The sequence below is a fragment of the Scardinius erythrophthalmus genome (genome assembly GCF_964197995.2).
Source record: "Scardinius erythrophthalmus genome assembly, chromosome: 18".
NCBI lineage: Eukaryota > Metazoa > Chordata > Actinopteri > Cypriniformes > Leuciscidae > Scardinius > Scardinius erythrophthalmus.
In genome coordinates this window covers 914237-936055 of record NC_138238.1, presented here as the reverse complement: position 1 = coordinate 936055, position 21819 = coordinate 914237, and the positions used below count along the sequence as shown (strand labels likewise).

The following is a 21819-nucleotide window of genomic DNA, read 5'->3' as shown; positions in this document are numbered from 1 at the left end:
CATTAGTTGATTGACCTTATCGATCGATTAACGATTAATTGATAAGCGGCTATTTTCCTGAGAATGTAAATTTCTCACGGTATCAATAGTGTCTTTAACATAAAAAGCAAAATATTGCTTATACTGAATAAAAATGCATGTTATATTGCTCAACTGATGTTTTATTGTAACAGTTGGGATACGGTACAGATAATGGAATTTATGTAGTTTAACAAAATAAATTATGCACAGAAAATTAAAATACATAAATTTTTTTTTTAAATAATTGTAAAAAAAAAATTGCATCACAATAAGTGTATTGTGATTGTCACTAACATTTTAGTAACTAAACTGAATTTTATTAGGTTTAGTGACAACATGTTACAATGTTTACATGGTACAATTTCTGGTAAGCTACGCTTTTTTATTATTTCAATTCAATTACCGGTATTGTGATTTTATTTAATATTGACTCGTTTGGATAAATATTAGGTAGGCTACACAAGATAGACATTAATTTTTCTCAAGAAAAAAAAAAACAACTCACCTAATGCTGTAAACATACAGAAAGCCCTATCAGCTGGTAGTAGGCTATTATTTAAGGTTAAAAATAATTAAATATGATGCGTTTTTTATTATAATAACTTTATTTAATGATACAAGTAAAAATATAAAAAATATGTAATATAGAACACATATTTAGCAAAATACTCTCTATAGCTATTTCTTTTCTTGCCAACTACGTGCTATAGCCTATATTATGTTCATTAAATGGCTTTCCTGAGGTAAATGTGAGATAATTGTTCTCCAGCTATGTTATTGACCTATTCACGCTGATGAAAAACACTGATTGATCGATATTATGTATGAGAAATATACATTTCGGTAAGTTGTACTGTATCTTTCAACAGTGTTCGTGTTATTTTTTTACTATTAGCTAGTAGCGTTTGAGATGATCGGTTCACGTGCGCTATGGGATCTGTCACATAACATTTACAAGCGCCAAAACGGTATTTATTGTTTGAATTTCGTAATAAAATTGACAGAATCTGAGAGCTGAGTTTTTATATATCATAGCTAACCTGGGGTGCGTTTCCCGAAAGCATCGTTGGCCAACTATGGTCGCAAGTTCCGTCGTTACCAATAGAGTTCAATGGACATTGCGATGAACTTGCGACCATAGTTGGCCAACGATGCTTTCGGGAAACGCACCCCGCCTCTGTCTAGCTTCGCGATTTTTCTGTGCATGAGATAATGGATGTGTGGTGTGATGCGTGAGGGCTGGCAGCTCTGTTTCTGAAATGCTCCCACATTCCCCTCCGTTTTGACCGCCTCATGTTTGGTTTCTTTTTTGCCGCCTCAAGTTTGTGTCGGGTCTCTCGCCGCCCGCGAGAATCTCGTGCACGTTCGCAATGTTCAATTAACCGACAATAATTTTATTTAATCGAGTAAATTCTTGTCGACAATTAATCGATAATCGATTAACCGTTTACATCCCTACTCACAAATAAATAACATTTTAAATCAGCAGCAAAATCTGTCATGAACTGTCCCATAAATGTGTTTTTATGCTCAAATAGCATTAACAAAGCTTATTAAAGCAGATTCAGTGAGCAAGTGAGCCATCTGAGTCGATTCAGTGAGCAAGCGAGTAATCTGAGTTGATTCAGTGAGCACGTGAGTCGTTTGAGTCGATTCAGTGAGCAAGTGAGTCATCTGAGTCGATTCAGTGAGCAAGCGAGTCATCCGAGTCGATTCAGTGAGCAAACGAGTCATCTGAGTCGATTCAGTGAACAAGCGAGTCATCTGAGTCGATTCAGTGAGCAAGTGAGTCATCTGAGTCGATTCAGTGAACAAGCGAGTTGTCTGCCTGATTCAGACCAATGATTCCAGTATTTGATACACCAACTGGTTAATTTGAATCATTACAAAGAATCAAGAGGCTTGATTAAGAATTGGACAGAATCACACTAATCCAGTGGTTTGTTGTGCCGTTTGTTTGTAGTACCTTGCAGACTCTCTGCAGAATCTGGAGTTTGCGCTGAACAGACGAGATGCATTCGGAGAAGGTCGACTGAAAGAGAATGCAGAAGACTCGTCCGGAGAAATCAGGAATCTGGGAGAGCTGATGGAGAAACCTGTGAGCAAAAAACAAAATCAAATGGTATAAAGCATTTTGAGCTTTACATTCGAACAGTTCTGCATTAAAGAAAAAAAAATCCCCACAAAATAAAGAGATCACCTGACTCATTCCCAGCAAACAAAACCTTTATATACTGTATATCATGCATTGCATTCTAAATGTATTTTAATGCGGTATCGAAGAACTTTAAGTGAGCTTTAAGTAATAAATGAAAAAGCAATTACTATTATAGCAATTCATATTTTTTAACTGATCTGATGTGTGGCTCAAAAAACATGAATTTTGTGATCCGTTCCAACACTAATTGTAACCACTGTTATAATGAATCATAAGATCATAAAATGCATTATAAGATGCATTACAAGGGTTAAAACTACTAGCATAACTGATAAAGTTCAAACATTATTAAAGACAAGTGAACAGTCAGTAATAAAATAAGAACTAATAGACAAATTACAAGCAGAGATGAACACTAAATAAAGTTACGAAGTCTAACAGTAGTGTTCAGGCACAGAAGTGAATAATTAAACCTATGTTTAAATGTAGAAATGAAATATAGTTTCATCTTTGTTAAAGCTGTATTTTGTTGTTTTATTAACATTAATGACAGACGACAGCAGGAATATTAGGCTACTGTCACTTTAAGACCGAATAAACTGACAAACATCCGGTTTCTTTCTCAACTCTTCACTCATGACAGAACCGAGAGAACACTTGACGAGACGGAAGTTTAGACAATTGTGTGTGTATGTGTCCGTTCAAGGGCAAGGAAACATTATTAAATACCAGCTAATTGAACAAACGTTTAAGCTAGATTAACATTACTGAACCTTGAAAGAACGTTCCCTGTTAACTTTGAAAGTTATTGTGTTCCTATGTGTGTGTTTTGATCCTCACTGCTCGGGTTTGTCCAGAGGTTTGGTTCCTTCTTTGTCTTTTGAGGATTTGAAGTGTTTCTCGATTTTGTCCAGCTCATCTTGCTGGGCTCTCTGAAAACACAACACAGCATTTCATCACAATCAAACTATGATTTCACAACTCAAAAACACCAGCACTGCTTCTGGACAACAAACTGAAAGAATAACACTAGCATCTACATTTATTTACGATGGTCAAAAATCTCAGTGTAATCAGTTCAGCTTTCACAGCATCCACTGTACTTTACACAAATATGCACAGTGGTGTTCTTGCGTTTAGCCGCATTATTATTTGTGTTCGTTTGGAAGGAGAACAGAGCGTAATCAGAGTCGTTAGGAAGCCAGAGTCCAATAAAAGCTGCACCGTCTCATGAGTTTCCTTCTCTCTCCGAGCGAAAGAACAACAGAAACAGAGTTTGGTGCCGCAAATTATGGAGAATGTGGTATTGTGAAAGTACATCAAACAGCCAGACGCGATTGACACAGTAAAGACAGAGACAGATACGCTCTAACCAACGACAGCACATTATAAAGAGACCAGAGAGATTAAGATTTCAACCTCAGGAACGTCCAGCCGCTGATGAAGAAAACGCATGCGACACACAACAGGCAAACACATGATGTGTTCATGCACTGCTCAGTTCTGTGGTCTACTTTACTAACATAGCTCGTCCTCCTTCAGATTAGTGAAACGAAAAACATACAAAAGTGTTTTTGTTGCATTTCATCTATTTGTGTCTGTAGATTTCAATCTCAATCCATCTCTTTAAAGTCCGAAATCTCCACTTCAGCAGTTTTACACACATATCCATATCTATATTCTGAAGGTTTGTTTATACATCATTCACCTGATTTATACAATATTTTACTCTGTTTTCTAGCTGTTGACAGTATTTTCTGATTTATGAGTGATAAAAAGATTTCCAGAATCCAAAAACCTTTATCACTAATATGCCAACAAAAATCAAACAAGAATCTTGAAACTGGCTTTATGCAAATGTTAAGATTTCTGGTCTGGATATGTATGCAAATGAGTGCATATTTAATTAGAAAATGAATAAACCAACCCAATTTGGTTTGAAAAATTGTCACCATGGATTTTTACTGATCAGCTAATAATGTTTAAATAACCTCCAAAATGCATTTGAGACAAACAGCAGCTGTGAAGCTCAAATCAGATTGTCTGTACATCATTGCATATATGCATATCCAATTAGATGGAATTTGCATCATCACATATATGCATATCCAATTAGATGAAATTTGCATCACGTATATGCATATCTAATTAGATGGAATTTGCATCATCACATATATGCATAGCCAATTTGATGGAATTTGCATCATCACGTATATGCATAGCCAATTTGATGGAATTTGCATCATCACGTATATGCATAGCCAATTTGATGGAATTTGCATCATCACGTATGCATATCCAATTAGATGGAATTTGCATCATCACATATATGCATAGCCAATTAGATGAAATTTGCAACACGTATATGCATATCTAATTAGATGGAATTTGCATCATCACATATATGCATAGCCAATTAGATGAAATTTGCATCACGTATATGCATAGCCAATTAGATGGAATTTGCATCATCACATATATGCATATCCAATTAGATGAAATTTGCATCATCACATATATGCATAGCCAATTAGATGAAATTTGCATCACGTATATGCATATCTAATTAGATGGAATTTGCATCATCACGTATATGCATATCCAATTAGATATGCATATACGTGATGCAAATTATCTAATTAGATGGAATTTGCATCATCACGTATATGCATATCCAATTTGATGGAATTTGCATCACGTACATGCATATCCAATTAGATGAAATTTGCATCATCACGTATATGCATATCCAATTTGATGGAATTTGCATCACGTACATGCATATCCAATTAGATGAAATTTGCATCATCACGCATATGCATATCCAATTAGATATGCATATACGTGATGCAAATTATCTAATTAGATGTAATTTGCATCATCACGCATATGCATATCCAATTAGATGAAATTTGCATCACGTATATACATATCCAATTAGATGAAATTTGCATCACTTATATATGCACATCTAATCAGACGACATTCGGACCAATCATGTCAAAATAAAGATCAAAATGGATGAAAAAAAACCCCATATCAGTGTTTTGAGCGCAGCAGATCTTTAAAATGCAAGTTTCCCCGTCTCATCGTGGTTTACTAGGTGTGCAGGAGAATCAGCCTTCGCCACACAGACACAGAGTTTCCCTCGGAGCAGAACTGCAGAATAAATACCTTCATAAACAAACCCGCCGACATCAAACGGCACAGAAACGCACACAGCCGAGCGGTTTGGGGCATCAGGAAGGTGATCAAAGAGGGAAAACTGCTCTCGCTCTCAGACACGAGAGAGAAGCACAGGAGAAATGAGGCTAAGACAAACACGTCGGTTCAGGAGAGCGACTTGTGTACGGCTCAGGCGTGAATATAAACTCTGGGAAAAGTTCTCGGCTCCATTAAGCATCATCAGGAGATCTATATATATATACACACGGCACTTCAAACGCGGTGATTACACCAGCGCTGCCTCCCATTTACGCCGTTTTAAGTGTAAATACTTTTAATACGAAGCAGCTTCGCCAAGGCTCGGCCACGAGCGCCTTCAAACGCAAACTCAAAGACAATATACAGATACGACTGCGAGAGGATCGGAGGCTTGATGTATATACGCGTCTGACATCTGTATACGTGCCAGACTGGAAACTAGCACTCATAAAACCAGGGGGAAAAACACATTAGTGCGATCATTAGGTGCATTACTGGAGTCTGACTGCAAAAGACTATGTTTTTCTTTTTTTGTGCCGTTGGAAGAGGTCTGGATTTCATAATTACAGAGCGAGCCAGACGAAAACATCTTAATGTTTCCTCCTCGACAGACAGATGATCAATCTGAAGACTATCGGGATCGAATCTTACGACAGTTCACTGAGTTTGGCACGTGATGCTTTAAAATAAATACATGATATTTACGCAAAAGCAGCTCATACTAAAAACAAAAGCTGCACTTTTCCTACTTTAATCAAAGCATGTGTCAGAACGCTCTGCTCAAATGGGGTGATTTTCTCCACAAGTGCTGTTTGGGGAATTTGTTTTGCACAATCCCGAATATATTTTGGGATTGTGCATGTGAAGATTTTCAGACATCGTGTTTGCTTGCTTCAGACATCATATTGTTCTGAGGAACATTTCTTCACATTGATCTAGACTTCAAATGTGTGATTTATGATATGAAATTCCTGCATGATGTGTTTGAGTCACATGATCACTGCAGACACACATTCAACACGAACTCCAACAATGAAAAACATCAGAATGTAGAAAAGCATCAGTAGTAGTCATGATGTTGTCAATTAAAACTACCCTTTAAACTTGGATAAAATGATAGAATTCAATAATAAAACCAATTATTTTATATGTATGTGAAATCTGGGGATTAGTACTACTTTTAAAAAAATTGGGATAAAACTCCCAATAGAAAAACAATTAGAGAGATATCCAAACACAGTTTCAGATTAAGTGACATGATCTAGAAATAGAGAGAGGAAGACAAACAAACATGGACAGACTGTGATCTCCAGCAAACAGAGGATGAGAAACTCTCTACTCGTGTGGACTGAATATCACGACGCAAGAGAAACATTTCTCCCCAGATCTGAAACACTGACTCCATCATTCACTGAACTGAGAAAACGTCCTTCATACTTGATGACACACTTTACATTAGGGTCCGATTCTCACTATTAACTACGACTTCACTGCTTATTGATAGTTAGTAAGGTAGTTAAGTTTAGGCATTGTAGGATTAAGGGATGTAGAATATGGTCATGCAGAATAATGCATTAATATGTGCTAATTAATATGTAACCCTAACCACTAATAAACAGCCAATAATCTAGTAATATGCATGATAATAAGCAACTAGTTTTATAGGGAGAATTGGACCCTAAACCTAAGAGTGTGAGTGTGTGTGTGTGAGTGTGTGTGTGTAAGAGAGTGAGAGAACCTAAGAGTGTGAGTGTGTGTGTGTATGAGAGAGAGAACCTAAGAGTGTGAGAGTGCGTGTGTGTGTGTGTGTGTAAGAGAGAGAGAGAACCTAAGAGTGTGAGAGTGTGTGTGTGTGTGTGTGTGTGTGTGTGTGTGTGTGAGAGAGAGAAACTAAGAGTGAGTGAGTGAGTGAGTGAGTGAGTGAGTGAGAGAGAGAGAGATAGGGAGAACTTAAGTGTGTGTGTGTGTGTGTGTGTGTGTGTGTGTAAGTAAGAGAGAGAGAGAGAGAGAGAGAGAGAGAGAGAGAGAGAGAGAGAGAGAGAGAGAGAGAGAGAGAGAGAGAGAGAGAGAGAGAGAGAGAGAGAGAGAGAGTGAGTGTGAGATTGTGTGTGTGTGTGTGTGTGTGTGTGTGTGTGTGTGTGTGTGTGTGTGTGTGTGTGTGTGTGTGTGTGTGTGTGTGTGTGTGTGTGTGTGTGTGTGTGTGTGTGTGTGTGTGTGTGTGTGTGTGTGTGTGTGTGTGTGTGTGTGTGTGTGTGTGTGTGTGTGAGAGAGAGAGAGATCTATATCGTCTGCTTACGTTCTCATAGAGGGCCTGTAACGTCTCCAGATCAACCACAGTATTGTCCAGATTCAGGATCGCTGGAGACACAAAAACAGACAGAAATCATCATCATCCTACATGTAAAAACCACACATTCAACAGCACATAAATCAAACTTCACTGAATGTTACAGAATGAAACGTGGACCCAGGACGATCTCTAGGACTCTGAGATGTTGACGGACTCGATCTACTGCATCTGCGCTTCGATCATCGCTCCGGATCCCACACATCTTCCACACAAACGGGATTTTCTCAGCTTTTTTGTTTAAAATGTTGCTTTTTTTATTAAACTTACCCACTTTAAATGCGGATAAAAAAAAAAATGCATGAAGCTAGAATAAAACATTTTGTTGTTTAAAAGCAGACGGTCTGTCCTCCTGTCTTTTGCATGTTCAGATATTCATACTACTAAATATTCTGGGGGCCATAAAGTTTCGTGAAAGTAATAAAAAATGCTGGCAACTTGCACAAAAGTTAAGTGGGTCAAGTTTGATCAATACTTATGCTTCTTGATCTTTGTGCAGCATTTTATACCATTCCACATTCTACACTCTTAAGCCGACTGGAATCTACTGGAATTACTGGTGTGGCTTTACGCTGGTTTCGTTCCTCTCTCACGGACCGCATTCAATCTGTACAACTTTTTATACAGTTTAAATCAAACCCACCCGTGTTGTCACTGATGTTCCCCAGGGTTCTGTTTTGGGACCTCTTTTGTTTATCATTTATCTTTTACCAATTGGCATCATCTTTAGGAAATATATTAATTTTCATTGTTATGCTGACGACACCCAACTCTATCGGTCTTCAGTTTCCCTCTTCTGCTCTCTGTGAGTGCTTAAGTGAATAAAAAAAATTGGTTTAAGTAATTTTCTCAAATTGAATAGTAAAACAGAAATTCTTCTCGTTGGTTCAAAAAATACAATATCTAAGTAAAATATTTCTTCTGTGGTAATAGATAATTGCTCTGTTCCTCTAATAAGGTTAAAGGTTCGGGTGACAGAACTCTGTGTTTTGAAGCTCATGTTAACCCGTTCTGCATTCTTCATATCAGGAATATAAATGGCCTGCGTCGTGTCCGTTCACTCGAGAGCACTGCTGCGCTTGAGCACGCCCTTGTCACGTCACGAATCGACCATTGTAATGCTTTGTTTTACGGGCTTCCTTCCAAACCTCTTCATAAATCACAGTTGGGACAGAATGCCGCAGCTCGTGTCATTACACTCTGAACACATTTCTCCTGTTTTACTAAATTTGCATTGGCTCCCAGTTAAACTGTGTAAATTTTAACTTAACTTTTAACTTGGCTCCTTCATATCTTCTAGATACTCCTTCCCGCATTTTAAGGTCGGCTTCTGCACTTACACTTTTTCTTCCATGGGGTCACAAGCTTTTGGATATGCGGCTCCCCATGTATGGAACTCACTTCTCGTAGAAGTTCGCAACAGTTCTAGTCTTTTAGTCTTTAAATCTCGTCTTAACCCTTACGTTTAGGCAGCCTTTTATGTGATTTAATGTTTGTTGCTGCACTGGTTTTATTGTTTAATGTCGTTGCTTTTATGGATTGTGTAAGGTGTCCTTGAGTGCCATGAAAGGCGCCTATGAATAAAATTTATAATTTTTATTTTTAGTTTAACATTTCGTGATATAATTCCAATCACGTCACTAACACTAGTTAAAGTTGAGTGTCTGTGTGTGTGTGTGTGTGTGTGTGTGTGTGTGTGTGTGTGTGTGTGTGTCGTCCTGCTGAATAAAAACCCAGAGTTGTTTCAGTGCTTGAGTTTGTTCAGAGGAGGTTCATGTTCAGGGTCCATCTGATATGTTATGGACCTGCAGGCAATCAGGAGATCAGGAAGCACTCGCTGCCACACAGAGAATGCCTTCGAGACTCACACACGTCAACGCCTTCGAGACTCACACACGTCAATGCCCAGACGAGCATTCAAATGAAGGAGCCAGAGGAAAACAGGAAACACACATGAACAAAACCTCCAGCTTTACGTTCACCTCGACCCACTGGTGACCGCAAGCGATCCGCCCAACTCAAACCTGACCAGAAGTCATGTGACCACCGGTCCAACAGTGCGCAGAAGTCATGTGACCACCCATCTAACAGTGCGCAGAAGTCATGTGACCACCCGTCCAACAGTGCGCAGAAGTCATGTGACCACCCATCTAACAGTGCGCAGAAGTCATGTGACCACCCGTCTAACAGTGCGCAGAAGTCATGTGACCACCGGTCCAACAGTGCGCAGAAGTCATGTGACCACCCATCTAACAGTGCGCAGAAGTCATGTGACCACCCGTCCAACAGTGCGCAGAAGTCATGTGACCACCCATCTAACAGTGCGCAGAAGTCATGTGACCACCCGTCTAACAGTGCACAGAAGTCATGTGACCACCCATCTAACAGTGCGCAGAAGTCATGTGACCACCCGTCTAACAGTGCGCAGAAGTCATGTGACCACCCGTCCAACAGTGCGCAGAAGTCATGTGACCACCCGTCTAACAGTGCGCAGAAGTCATGTGACCACCCGTCCAACAGTGCGCAGAAGTCATGTGACCACCCATCTAACAGTGCGCAGAAGTCATGTGACCACCCGTCTAACAGTGCGCAGAAGTCATGTGACCACCCATCTAACAGTGCGCAGAAGTCATGTGACCACCCGTCTAACAGTGCACAGAAGTCATGTGACCACCCATCTAACAGTGCGCAGAAGTCATGTGACCACCCGTCCAACAGTGCGCAGAAGTCATGTGACCACCCATCTAACAGTGCGCAGAAGTCATGTGACCACCCGTCCAACAGTGCGCAGAAGTCATGTGACCACCCATCTAACAGTGCGCAGAAGTCATGTGACCACCCGTCTAACAGTGCACAGAAGTCATGTGACCACCCATCTAACAGTGCGCAGAAGTCATGTGACCACCCGTCTAACAGTGCACAGAAGTCATGTGACCACCGGTCCAACAGTGCGCAGAAGTCATGTGACCACCCGTCCAACAGTGCGCAGAAGTCATGTGACCACCCATCTAACAGTGCGCAGAAGTCATGTGACCACCCGTCCAACAGTGCGCAGAAGTCATGTGACCACCCATCTAACAGTGCGCAGAAGTCATGTGACCACCCGTCTAACAGTGCACAGAAGTCATGTGACCACCGGTCCAACAGTGCGCAGAAGTCATGTGACCACCCGTCCAACAGTGCGCAGAAGTCATGTGACCACCCGTCCAACAGTGCGCAGAAGTCATGTGACCACCAGTCCAAGATAAAACCATGTACAAATTCATAAGTCGACACCATTACTGAGTATTTTCTCCTTAAAACTGCAGTGAACCAAAGTAGGGCTGCAGTTATCGACTATTTTAGTAATCGAGTATTCTACCGATTATTCCATCGATTAATCGGATAAAAAATTGTGGTAATAAATAGATCCAAGTGAACAACAGCTTTTAAAAAGACTTAATATATAACAAGCAGTAATAATTGGTTAAAATAAAACTATCAAAGTAATCATATGGGCTTTATTGAACAACACTGTTAAAATACACCATGTAAAATAAATTACATAAGCTAATATAAACGTAACTTCTGTACATTAGGTATTATAACACATGCCTGCAGAGGCGCCAACGGCCTGGTGATGGTTGTTGTTACACTACGGCATGATCAAATCCTTGTTTAATATTGGCCAAACAACATTTAATTAAAATAAAATCCACTTAATCTTTAATATTTGGTCACTTCTGTCCGATAGAAATGCAACAGCAGCTGTAATTTCTTGAACAAGAATATGTGCACATCAAGATCAAAACATGCAAACTCAGTTCGAGGGTTAAACTTTTATTTTGAAATCGCGATGAACAATTTGCATATTTAGAAACATATTTGGTAACACTATTTTACAGTGTCCTTGTTACATATGATACATGTGCTTACCATAGTAATAACAGTAAATTATGCATAATTACATGCAACTAACCCTCAACCAAACCCTAATCCTACCCTAACCCTATAGTAAGTACATGTGGTTAATTAATATTACTCAGTAATTAAATATATAATTACACTGTAACAATCACACCTTAAAATAAAGTGTAACCACATATTTGTGTATTCTCCTGTGTTCGAGTAGATTTACCATAGACTGTAAAAAATATGGACAAAGCGTCTGTGACGTCACCCATAGACTTTCTGAAGAACGGTTTTGAAGCCGTTTATGGGGGGTATGGGCGGCGCCATCTTGGGAAACCCTAACCCCGCCCCCCTTCTGACGCAGCGCGCGTCACTCAGCTCGCTCTGCTACTCCGGTTATCTCTGTGTATATTTTAGCCAACGAAATATGTTATAAAACGCCACACTAACTCTTTTCGTTTTCATTTAAAGAAATCTTAAACATTATAGCCACACAAATGTGGTTCAGGCAACGTGTGTTGATTATATTCACTGCACATAACGTTTGCCTATTTATATATCAAAACAAAATATAAAACACAACCCTGCCTCTTTTCGTTTTAAATATAATATAAAAATATTAAACATTTTAATATGGTCCAGGCAATATGTGCATTTGTACTAAACAACAGATGTTGCAGTAAACAACATTACAGATCATCTTCGTTGTATTAAAATTTAAAACTCAACCCAGTCTCTTTTTGTTAAATTTCAGTTTTATCAATATTAGCCATTATAAAAGTATAAGTAAAAGGTACAAGAAGCTATACAAATAAAGCAAACAATTCAGTCAAACATACAAAGTCAGCGCTCTAGTCTAACCATACAACGGTAAAGTTAAATACTTATAAAGTTATGAAACTTCCCCTCAGCCAAAACGATTGGCCAGGGAACAAATTATAGATTCACGAGACCAAAGATCGCCGGTTATGTCTACACAAGACGAATTATATCTCATGTTTAACCACTACAGAGACGCCAGAGTCAGCGGCAAACGCCAGAACGACTAGCCGAGGAAAGGCTGTTCCAGGCGGGGTACGTGAGCGCCGAGCGCCCGGTCATCGCTGGGTCTCACAACCTGGATAAAATTATCATAAATCTTTATAAATAAACCACAGATTTGAGCTTTAAACAACTACATTCTCGCCTGAAAAACTCTTAAAACTACATTTCATGATACAGAAACAGTAGTATTATATTTCAACTGTGTTAAAAAAATGGCGCTTCTTATGTTGTCATTCTCCGTGGCGCAGCCTATGCTCGTTATCAGCTGTCAATCAAGCTGTCAATCAAAGTTAACCACGCCCTTATTTGTCATACATTTTATATCTAAATACGATCTAAACTAACGAGTTAGAAAAAAATTCACCCCCCTCACAGTTGTCAGGCACTCAGAACCTATCGAAAAATACAATAAAAGTCCATGGGACCAACCTGTAAAAACATGAATTTATGCTGTGAAAACGGACATTTTAACATGGGGGCTATGGACATTTGCTCCCTTTTGGGACCTCGCCCTAGCGGATTTTCGATGTATTGCAGTTTTTCGCACTTCCGGGTAGGCTTCATTTTTCAGATCAGAATGTTGCCGCTTGTGATTTACAAATGAGTTGCATTACAAATCTTGTGAAATGGCGCACACTGCGTTCCCCAGAAGCACGTTATTGCAAACCTAAACACACATCACATGCAGAGATTGTGGTTGTGTGAGTGTGTGTGTGGAGCGTTTACTGTGAACGAAGCTGAGGTCATTTAAACATGTAATCTGCATGCATGTAAATAAAGCATTGTGCTTGTGTGAAGAAAAAAAAAATGCATATATTTATTAAACTGAATCGCAGCCTTTGTGATTCACAATAGCACTATGCTATATTATGATTTTAAATTGTTTTAATATAGCGCGTAACCTTAGAAAACGGTATAATAATGCGGTTCATGGATTCTCGTCTGTGGAACGAGCCACTTCCGGTATTTTGCCGGTTACTCGACACGGGTAAATCTCAATCGAGGATTTTATAAAAATCAAGTACTCGACTTTAATGGAAGAATCGTGGTTAGAATAGAAGGTTCAACATCAGATTTTCCAGCGGTGCACGACTGGGTCCCAGATTCTCAACGGCAAAAGAATGAAACGGCAGAGAGCAGAGCATTACGAGCATAATAACGCCTGGAGATGTGCTCACCGTGCTGAATGTCCTTCATGTCGAGATGCAAACTGGACATCAGAATCCCCACCGCCTGCGAGCGCTTGGTGTTCAGCAGCTTCACCACCTGAAACACACACACACACACACACACACACACTCTGACTGCATTTACATGCATTTACTTGCTTTACAGCCTCAAGTGCCTTACCGCTTTTTAAAAACCTTTTGCACACAATATAAGCATCCAAATTAAGCACTTGAGCTTGAAGAGTGTTTCCCAGACGGATAAAGACATGACAGATGTACATAGATATTAACATAACACAACCTCAAGTGCTTTTAAAGACCTTAAAGCATACAAATTATTTAATAAAACTTATCTAAGGGTCTCCCTCTTGAAGAGGGTTTCCTGAACAGAAGCTGTTAGATGTGCACTGTAAAAGAGTTAAGTCTTTGTACTTCAAGCTGTCATGGTTTTTCATGTTTCTTTGATATAATTTTCACTCTGAAAAAATAGTTAGTGAATAATTAGAAATTTAAAAAATTACAGTGCAATTATGCAACACACAAATTAAGCAAATTCGCTTAGGAATCATTTAACTCGCTCATTTTCACAAAAGATGCTAAAAAATTTTTTTTTGAAGTTGTGAATAAAACATTATGTATGTTTTACAAGAAAATACTATTTCAGTCTTTCCACTTCAAATTTTGACTTAATTCAATGCGTTACTTGCAGTTTCTTTGAAAATATTTGGTGTAGAATTTACTTTGTAATTATTTGATCAATTTACTAGGAATTTCTGACTGAAAATGCTTTCAATGTAGATGATGCAATATAGATATACACATATAACATGAGCTCAAGTGCTTTACTGCTTTTAAAAAATGTTTTTCACATAATAAATATATAAATTAAGCACTTCAAGGGCATCATGATCAAAGTCTTCGGGCAAATATAATTCATCAGTTAAAGCAGGAACAGCTACAGATTAAGACACAATCTTAGTGAACTTGTCAATCATCTTGATGGATGACGCAGAGGAACCTGACCAATAAGAGGACAGTTTTACTCACATGTGACTTGCATAAACTCATTTCGGTCCAGCTTTGAAATGTCTTGCGAACCAAACCAAGACGAAAATGCAACATCGTAACAAATTAAGTCCCTGTTTTTGCAAACGATCGACAAGTTTAAAAACTTCAGTCCTTAATTGCTTCCAAATAACTAAATATTGCACCTCTTATTTAATGAAACAAACATTATGTAACGTCAGTCAGTCGTCAGATCCCGACACAAGAACACTGACTCAGCGTCTGTACGTCTGTAATTGCATCTATTTGGTCATTATGTGCTTATTTTAAAAGGAAAGTGGTTTCGGCTCGACTTCAAGAACAAAACCCAATTCATTCAGCGCTGATCTTTATCAATCATGAGGACAATGAAGGTCCGTCTGCGCATGCAAACATGATCACATGATCATAACCCTGTCCGACAGGAACATGGCGTTCGCTGTGTGTGTGTGTGTGTGTGTGTGTCTTCAGATCGATCACAGGCTTGACGTCAGAAAGGAACCAGAACACAATACACCTCACACAAACTGATCTGGACCCGAAAGCACAATTGAATGAAGAACGCACAGCTTCAGCGGCTCGACGGGAAGTTTCTGTAGATGAGGACGATTCCTGTGAACAAACAAGCCGAGACCTCATGACAAATGCTTTATTTACTTGGACTGAAACCGTGGAAACGGAGAGATCAGAGGCAGCCTTTTAACACCATATTATTAATAGCCTTATTATTATCATAATCACCACTACTATTATTATTATTATTTTTATTAGTACTACTACTAATATTTGTCATCTTCCAACCTGATGAAATGAGTTCATTATTATTGTTATTATTGCTACTACTATTACTATTATATAATACTATATTATTATATCACCTTCCTCATCCTCCAGTTATTTTTACTATTATCATCATTGTTATCAATGTGGTTTTCACCATTATGTTTGTTATACATCTCTAGATGTTCCTTTGTTTATATGCAGCCGCTCCCACATACTTACACACACACTTGCACTTACACACGCACATGCACACTTGCACACACAGACACGCACTTACAGATGCACACTTACACACGCACACACACACTTACGCGCACGCACACTTGCGCGCACACACGCACTTACACACGCACACACACACTTACGTGCACGTACACTTACGCGCGCACACACTTGCGCAGACGCGCACGCACTCACTCACACGCACTCACACGCACACGCACGCAGACCTACGCGCACACAGACGCACTCACACTTACGCGAACTTACACACACTAACACACACTTGCGCGCACGCACACGCAGACGTACACTTACGTGCACGCACACTTACGCGCGCACACACTTGCGCAGACGCACACTCACGCGCACTTACACACTTACGCACGCACACTTACGCAGACGCACACTTACCATGTTGGCTGTTATGTATGTTTTATTGCCTTGTTGTTTTCTGTATCCATCACCTGTAAATAGTATCTTTGTTTGCATAATAAAAAAGATAAAAAAAAAGAACTCAAAGTTGATGAAATGAGCTTTAAAAGACGCTTGATGGGTTTTTTTCTGGTTGTTGATTTGGCTCTGTCGTCCCGCGGCCAAAAACACAAACTAGACAGAAGCAGCAGCACACGCTCTCTCTCTCCACGCTGTAATCAACCTTCAAACCTTCAAACCCTTCCTCAAGCAAAACAACGCAAGCAGTCGGCGCAGAAAAAGGTCAGCAACTGCATTACAGGGCAAAACGCCACAATTATCGACTGCAGGCAATTACACCAAACAAAACACGTTACTTTATCAAAAGAAATTGTTGCCGGGCAACTTTTGACAGATACGGAAACGAGTCTCCAATTATTTCCCTCTGAGATCATGTTTAAAACATGAGAGTGAAGAGAAGGCCAGTTCTTCTGCATTAAACAGGAGATGTGGATGTTTTTCAGGTCAAACGGCCCTTCGGCGAGACAAATTACCTCCAGACCCGTCAAACACCACGAGCACATCAGCGCAGGACTCAGCTCTGCTGGATTACCATATCAAACGCAGAACCCTTCAACGGTTCACTGTCAGCGGGACGCTCACTGCACTTTATTGCCATCACATATTTTAGCAATCATCATAAATTAGGAATCATTTGAAAGGTTAAACTGAAAAATCATCCTGTGAAAACAGTTTTGAGATTAGGCACCGTTACTTCATGGGAAACGCCTGTGGTAAAACAAAATAAAGCTTTTAAATGTTGTTTGTGTGTCTATGTGGTGTTATTAATATGCTTTAAGACAAAGCATGTGTAAGTTCATAACTCGACAGCATTGCTGAGTATTTCCTCCTTAAAACTGCAGTGAACCAAAGACAGTCTCAAACACACGCTTTGAAATCGCTGGTGTTTCTGACGTCACAAACTACCTTGTAACCAATCAGATCAACGTGTGATCGTCAACCAGTGGATCTCTGAGCTGAGTGAGTGAGTGGAGGCGGGGCTCATTTGCATATTCATAAAATATGAACTCCGCTTCAGCCGGTTCTTCGCCTCCACGTCGTGCATTAAAATAGTTTAATGCACAGCTAGCCGTGGATTATCGCCAACTTAGCAGGCTCCTCCCACTCGTAGGCAGAGTCATGTTTCAAACTGTTCCAGAAGACGCGTCGCATGAGTGTCGCCTGGTGGCTGTTTTTGGTACAGCGCCTAAACAAATCTCACAGGAACCTCAAGTTTTGTGATATCAACTTTAAACTTGGAACATGACTTGGTTAGACATATGGCTTTGATTTTATTTATTTTAGAGTAAAAAATTATTTGCAAAGAATATGTTGTATGTTTAGTACAGTACATTTGCTTCACAGTAATGTAAACTAACTTTTCAATTTGAAGTGAATAATTAATGAACTACAGCCATCTAAGTTCAGATAGTTCATTTTCACGACTACGTTCGAGAAGGGGAGGTAACAGCTAACAGGCTAAATAAGCTTAAGAAAATTAAGAGGCAAAAAAAAAAAAATCAACAACATTCCTTCAGGATTAAAAGGTCCCAAATTCTCCCATTTCTTATTACACTTGTGGTGCTTTGAGTGAAAAGCATGAGCGAGTCTGTGAATAAATGAGACACGGCGACAGTCGTATAATCGCGTCTCGTCAGCGTTCAGACAAAGTGCTAAACAAAGAAAGCCACAGACGCCAAACACCTCAAAATACGGCGGCTCAAACATTCTGTCCCAGAAACCCTCCTAAACAGACACACTGATGCCACATTCGTTCAGCCCTCGGAGCGCTGATGGACAGATGGGAATCGATAGGCTCTGTGTAAACGGGCCTGCTCCACAAAACATGTTATGTTAATGGATGAGTTGTAAACATGCAAACATTGAGCAGGACGAGCATTAGTGTGGTTAACCTCAGGTCTGTTCACAGGCGAGTGTGGTTTGAACGTCATGTGATTTGAGACGTGTGTGTGTGTGGGGGGGGGGGTCACATATGCAGAACATGTTTAAAGATCAACAGAACTGAGACAAAGTGAATCTGGAGTAAAACAGATCATAATTCACTCTGAAATCTGAAGAGTGCATTTCAGTAAGAGAATTAATGAGATGCATAGATTGTATGCATTGTGGCAGTTTTAATGACAATTAAACATTTCTATCAATGCAAAAACTGTTTTAAATAAAGAAAATTGTTTCATTGAGTTCATTGATGATTTAAAATATCATTGATGATTTTAAAAATATATATATTCATTGATATTTAAAATATCAATGCATTTTAAAATGCATAACAGAAATAAACTAATTCAATATAATGTATTTGTATTTATTTTAATAAAATACAATTACATATTCAGTAACGTATTTAAATAAATAAATAATTAAAGATTTAAATAAAATAAATAAAGATTTTTTTATTTATGCATAATTAAAGATTTATTTATGAATGTAAATAATACACATTTATTAATGCATTTATTTAAATAAAATGCATAAATAGTGTTGATGTATTTAAATAAAATATATAATTGAACATTTATATGTATTTATGTATTTAAATAATACAACAATAAATAAATAAATGCATACATACAATAGAATAAAAAAATCCATTTGAAATCTAAATAAATCTAATAATCTAAGAAATAAATATAAATAAAATGCGTTCAACATGTTAAAGATGAATATTAGGAGTCATTATTTTATGTTTTTGTTGTCTAGATCCTGGTATACAGCACTGTTATGATTTCTTGTCTTTGGGACAGTGGATCGAGTGAAAACCGAACTGAATTGAGCTGAATAATATAATGAATTGGTCTCATGAAGTTTGCATTTCTGTTTATTACTGTAAATCTGTACTGTATAAAGCGCTATATGACAAAACAAAAGTTGAAGTATGTTTTTGTTGATGCGTTTAAACAGAAATCCATTCAGGTGCAGAAAATATAAAGAAACATACGAGCCGTTATAGAAATACGATTAAACAACAGAGATATGTATGAGCTGGAACACCCTTTTTACGGGATCTTTCGCTCATTTTTCCAATCAGCAAATTTCCTCCCAAGAACTGGGATCTGGAATTCTCCGCTGGTGCCAAGAGCCCGACATTTACTCACAGCTGTCGGCAGAGGAGCCGGGATCTGTACACACACGTCACAACTAAGTCATGGAAATAGTTTCCCTGGATGTGAGCTTGACCCCGAGCCGCAGACATAACACCGGATCTCCGCTCACCTGCTTGGTCTTCGACCTGCTGATCGTGTCCGAGAGAGGCTTCTTCTTCTCCTTCACTGCCGTCTTGGAGAAAAGTTCGACAAACTCCTCAAAATCCACGGATGGCTCTTCGATCGTCTCCCATACGAGAGAACTCAAGTCCCTGCGGAGGAAAACAGACATTTAGACAAGCACTCTTGCAGATGAACAGGAATTAAAATAAATCCCTCGATCAAACTAAATTAAACGTAGTTAAAGTTAGATGCATCTCGTATCACAACTCTTTCTGATCACAGAATAAATAATTTACACTCTAATCATCATTGACTGTATGACATGCAGTTGTGGGCGGTTAACAGGGTGTTGCTAGGGCATTGCATCCTGGTTGCTAGGGAGTTGCTAGTCCTTCCGTGTCTGTGGGGTTTTCTGCTGTTATGGTTCAGTGGGTGAAAATCATGTGTCTGATTACTGAAAGGGTTAGTTCACCCTAAAATAAAAACGTTTTTAGTAAAAAGTTTTTCTAAAGTAAAAAGTCATTATTTATTCACCCTGGTGTTGTTCTAATGCCGTGCACCTTTCTTTCTTTTTCGGGCCACAAAAGGAGAATATTAGGGTGATCTGTCCATTTAAGACTGGAATACACTAGATTTGCCAGATTTCTATAGAGATGAAAACCCGGCTAAAACACACCGTAAACCGGCCTTAATATGTAGCGGAAAAAAAACACCCAATCTGGCAACACCAGCCCCCAGTGTCTACTGACTCTCTTGTTCATCAAAATGAACAAATCTTTTGAGTCATTTCGTTCATTTAAGGGCCTTTAAATGTTATACTATTAACTGGCAAATTCCCAGAACACATCCACCTACGCAATCTTGATCATATTCTGAATTAAGAAATCATTATAATACAGTCAAAAATCGGTTACAGGGAACATAAATAATTACTTTACCTTCCGAGTCTTTTGTTCAGTTGTCACGTGACAGACGCAATGAATGGATCGTTCATGAACAACTCATCACTTACGTTACACATCAAAACAAAAAGCAGCAAGGAGGCGTCGTATGATCATTTAAACGAGTTTTATGACAAGGTCGGTGAGGATAGGAAAAATCTGAAGCATAGCTTCAGTGTTAAAACTGATAAAATAATGGTCTGTGGTTCTATATGGGCTGTGGAAATCATTTTGAAAAATATCTCGCAGCAACATGGAAAAAAAGAACTATGAACTAGTTCATTTTTGGAACTGTGAAATTTTGAGTATGAGCTATGAACTGAACTAGTTCATTTTAAAATTTGTGAACTGAACTTTGAACTAGTTCATGTAGAAAGTGAACTTTCCCAACACTGCACATACCACATGATTTACTGTGAAATCCATAAATTCCGACTGACCAAATTCAACTGGTCTGTGCAAAAGTCGCATAGTGTAATCCAGCCTTAAGTGAAGTAAATAAACTCAAATCACTAACTATGAGTGCTAGTGAGAAATGGTGATAATTGCCTCATTAAATGCCACTATAAAATGATCTGCATGTCTGCTCTTCCCCTAATATTATTGCCTAAATATGTAGCATTGTATATTACAAAAATGGTTTGCTCTGACGAATTGGTTTTTTAAGTCGCTTTGGATAAAAGTGTCTGGTAAATACATAAACATACAGTTGCAATCGAAATTATTCAACCCCTTTCAGCTGTTTGCAACAAACAAATCAAACTAAAGTAATTGAAATAGCTCAACACAACAAATGTTTCAAGTGGTTTCCCCAAATTTAACTGAAAATGCAACTTTTAATGTCTTCTGCAGTCTCAAGATTATTCACCCCCTGAATATAATCCCTCAGAACAGCGCAGATCTGCAGAACAGGAGTCGTCTCACTAATCAAGGGCTTCATTAGCTGCACCAGGTGTGCTTGAGCTAGAACACATGAAATATCTGAACTGGTGAGGTTTGATGAGCGTCACGTTTGACTACATGTTAGAAGTAAGTCAAAAATGTTCCAAAAACTGAGTAGAAGATGTGGTCACTCTACCAGGACGGGCAGAAAAGGGAAGATATCAACAGTTCAGAAAAACCCTTGAGCGACTGCAGAAGACCTGCAGCGAGACTTGGTGACACCGACTCTGAGGTTTCAGCTCGTACGCGTGCCAGAACTCCAGCACTACACCACTACTGACACAACAGCACAAGAAGTGCTCAAAATCATGTACATAAACCACAGAAGTTTTGGGATTCTGTTCTGTGGAGCGAT

General features: G+C 38.9%; 1 protein-coding gene across 3 annotated transcripts in view; it reads right to left on the bottom strand.

The window, feature by feature from the left end:
- Positions 1-21819, bottom strand: part of fmn2b (formin 2b) — a 56340-nt gene that overhangs the window by 13696 nt on the left and 20825 nt on the right. For all 3 annotated transcript variants that reach the window (XM_081392283.1, XM_081392284.1, XM_081392285.1), the window contains exons 8-12: positions 19589-19730; positions 13844-13931; positions 7680-7741; positions 3020-3111; positions 1988-2117 (exon numbers count right to left, since the gene is read on the bottom strand). In XM_081392283.1, the coding sequence (XP_081248409.1) occupies positions 1988-2117; positions 3020-3111; positions 7680-7741; positions 13844-13931; positions 19589-19730 (514 nt within the window). The remainder of the gene's footprint in view (positions 1-1987; positions 2118-3019; positions 3112-7679; positions 7742-13843; positions 13932-19588; positions 19731-21819) is intronic.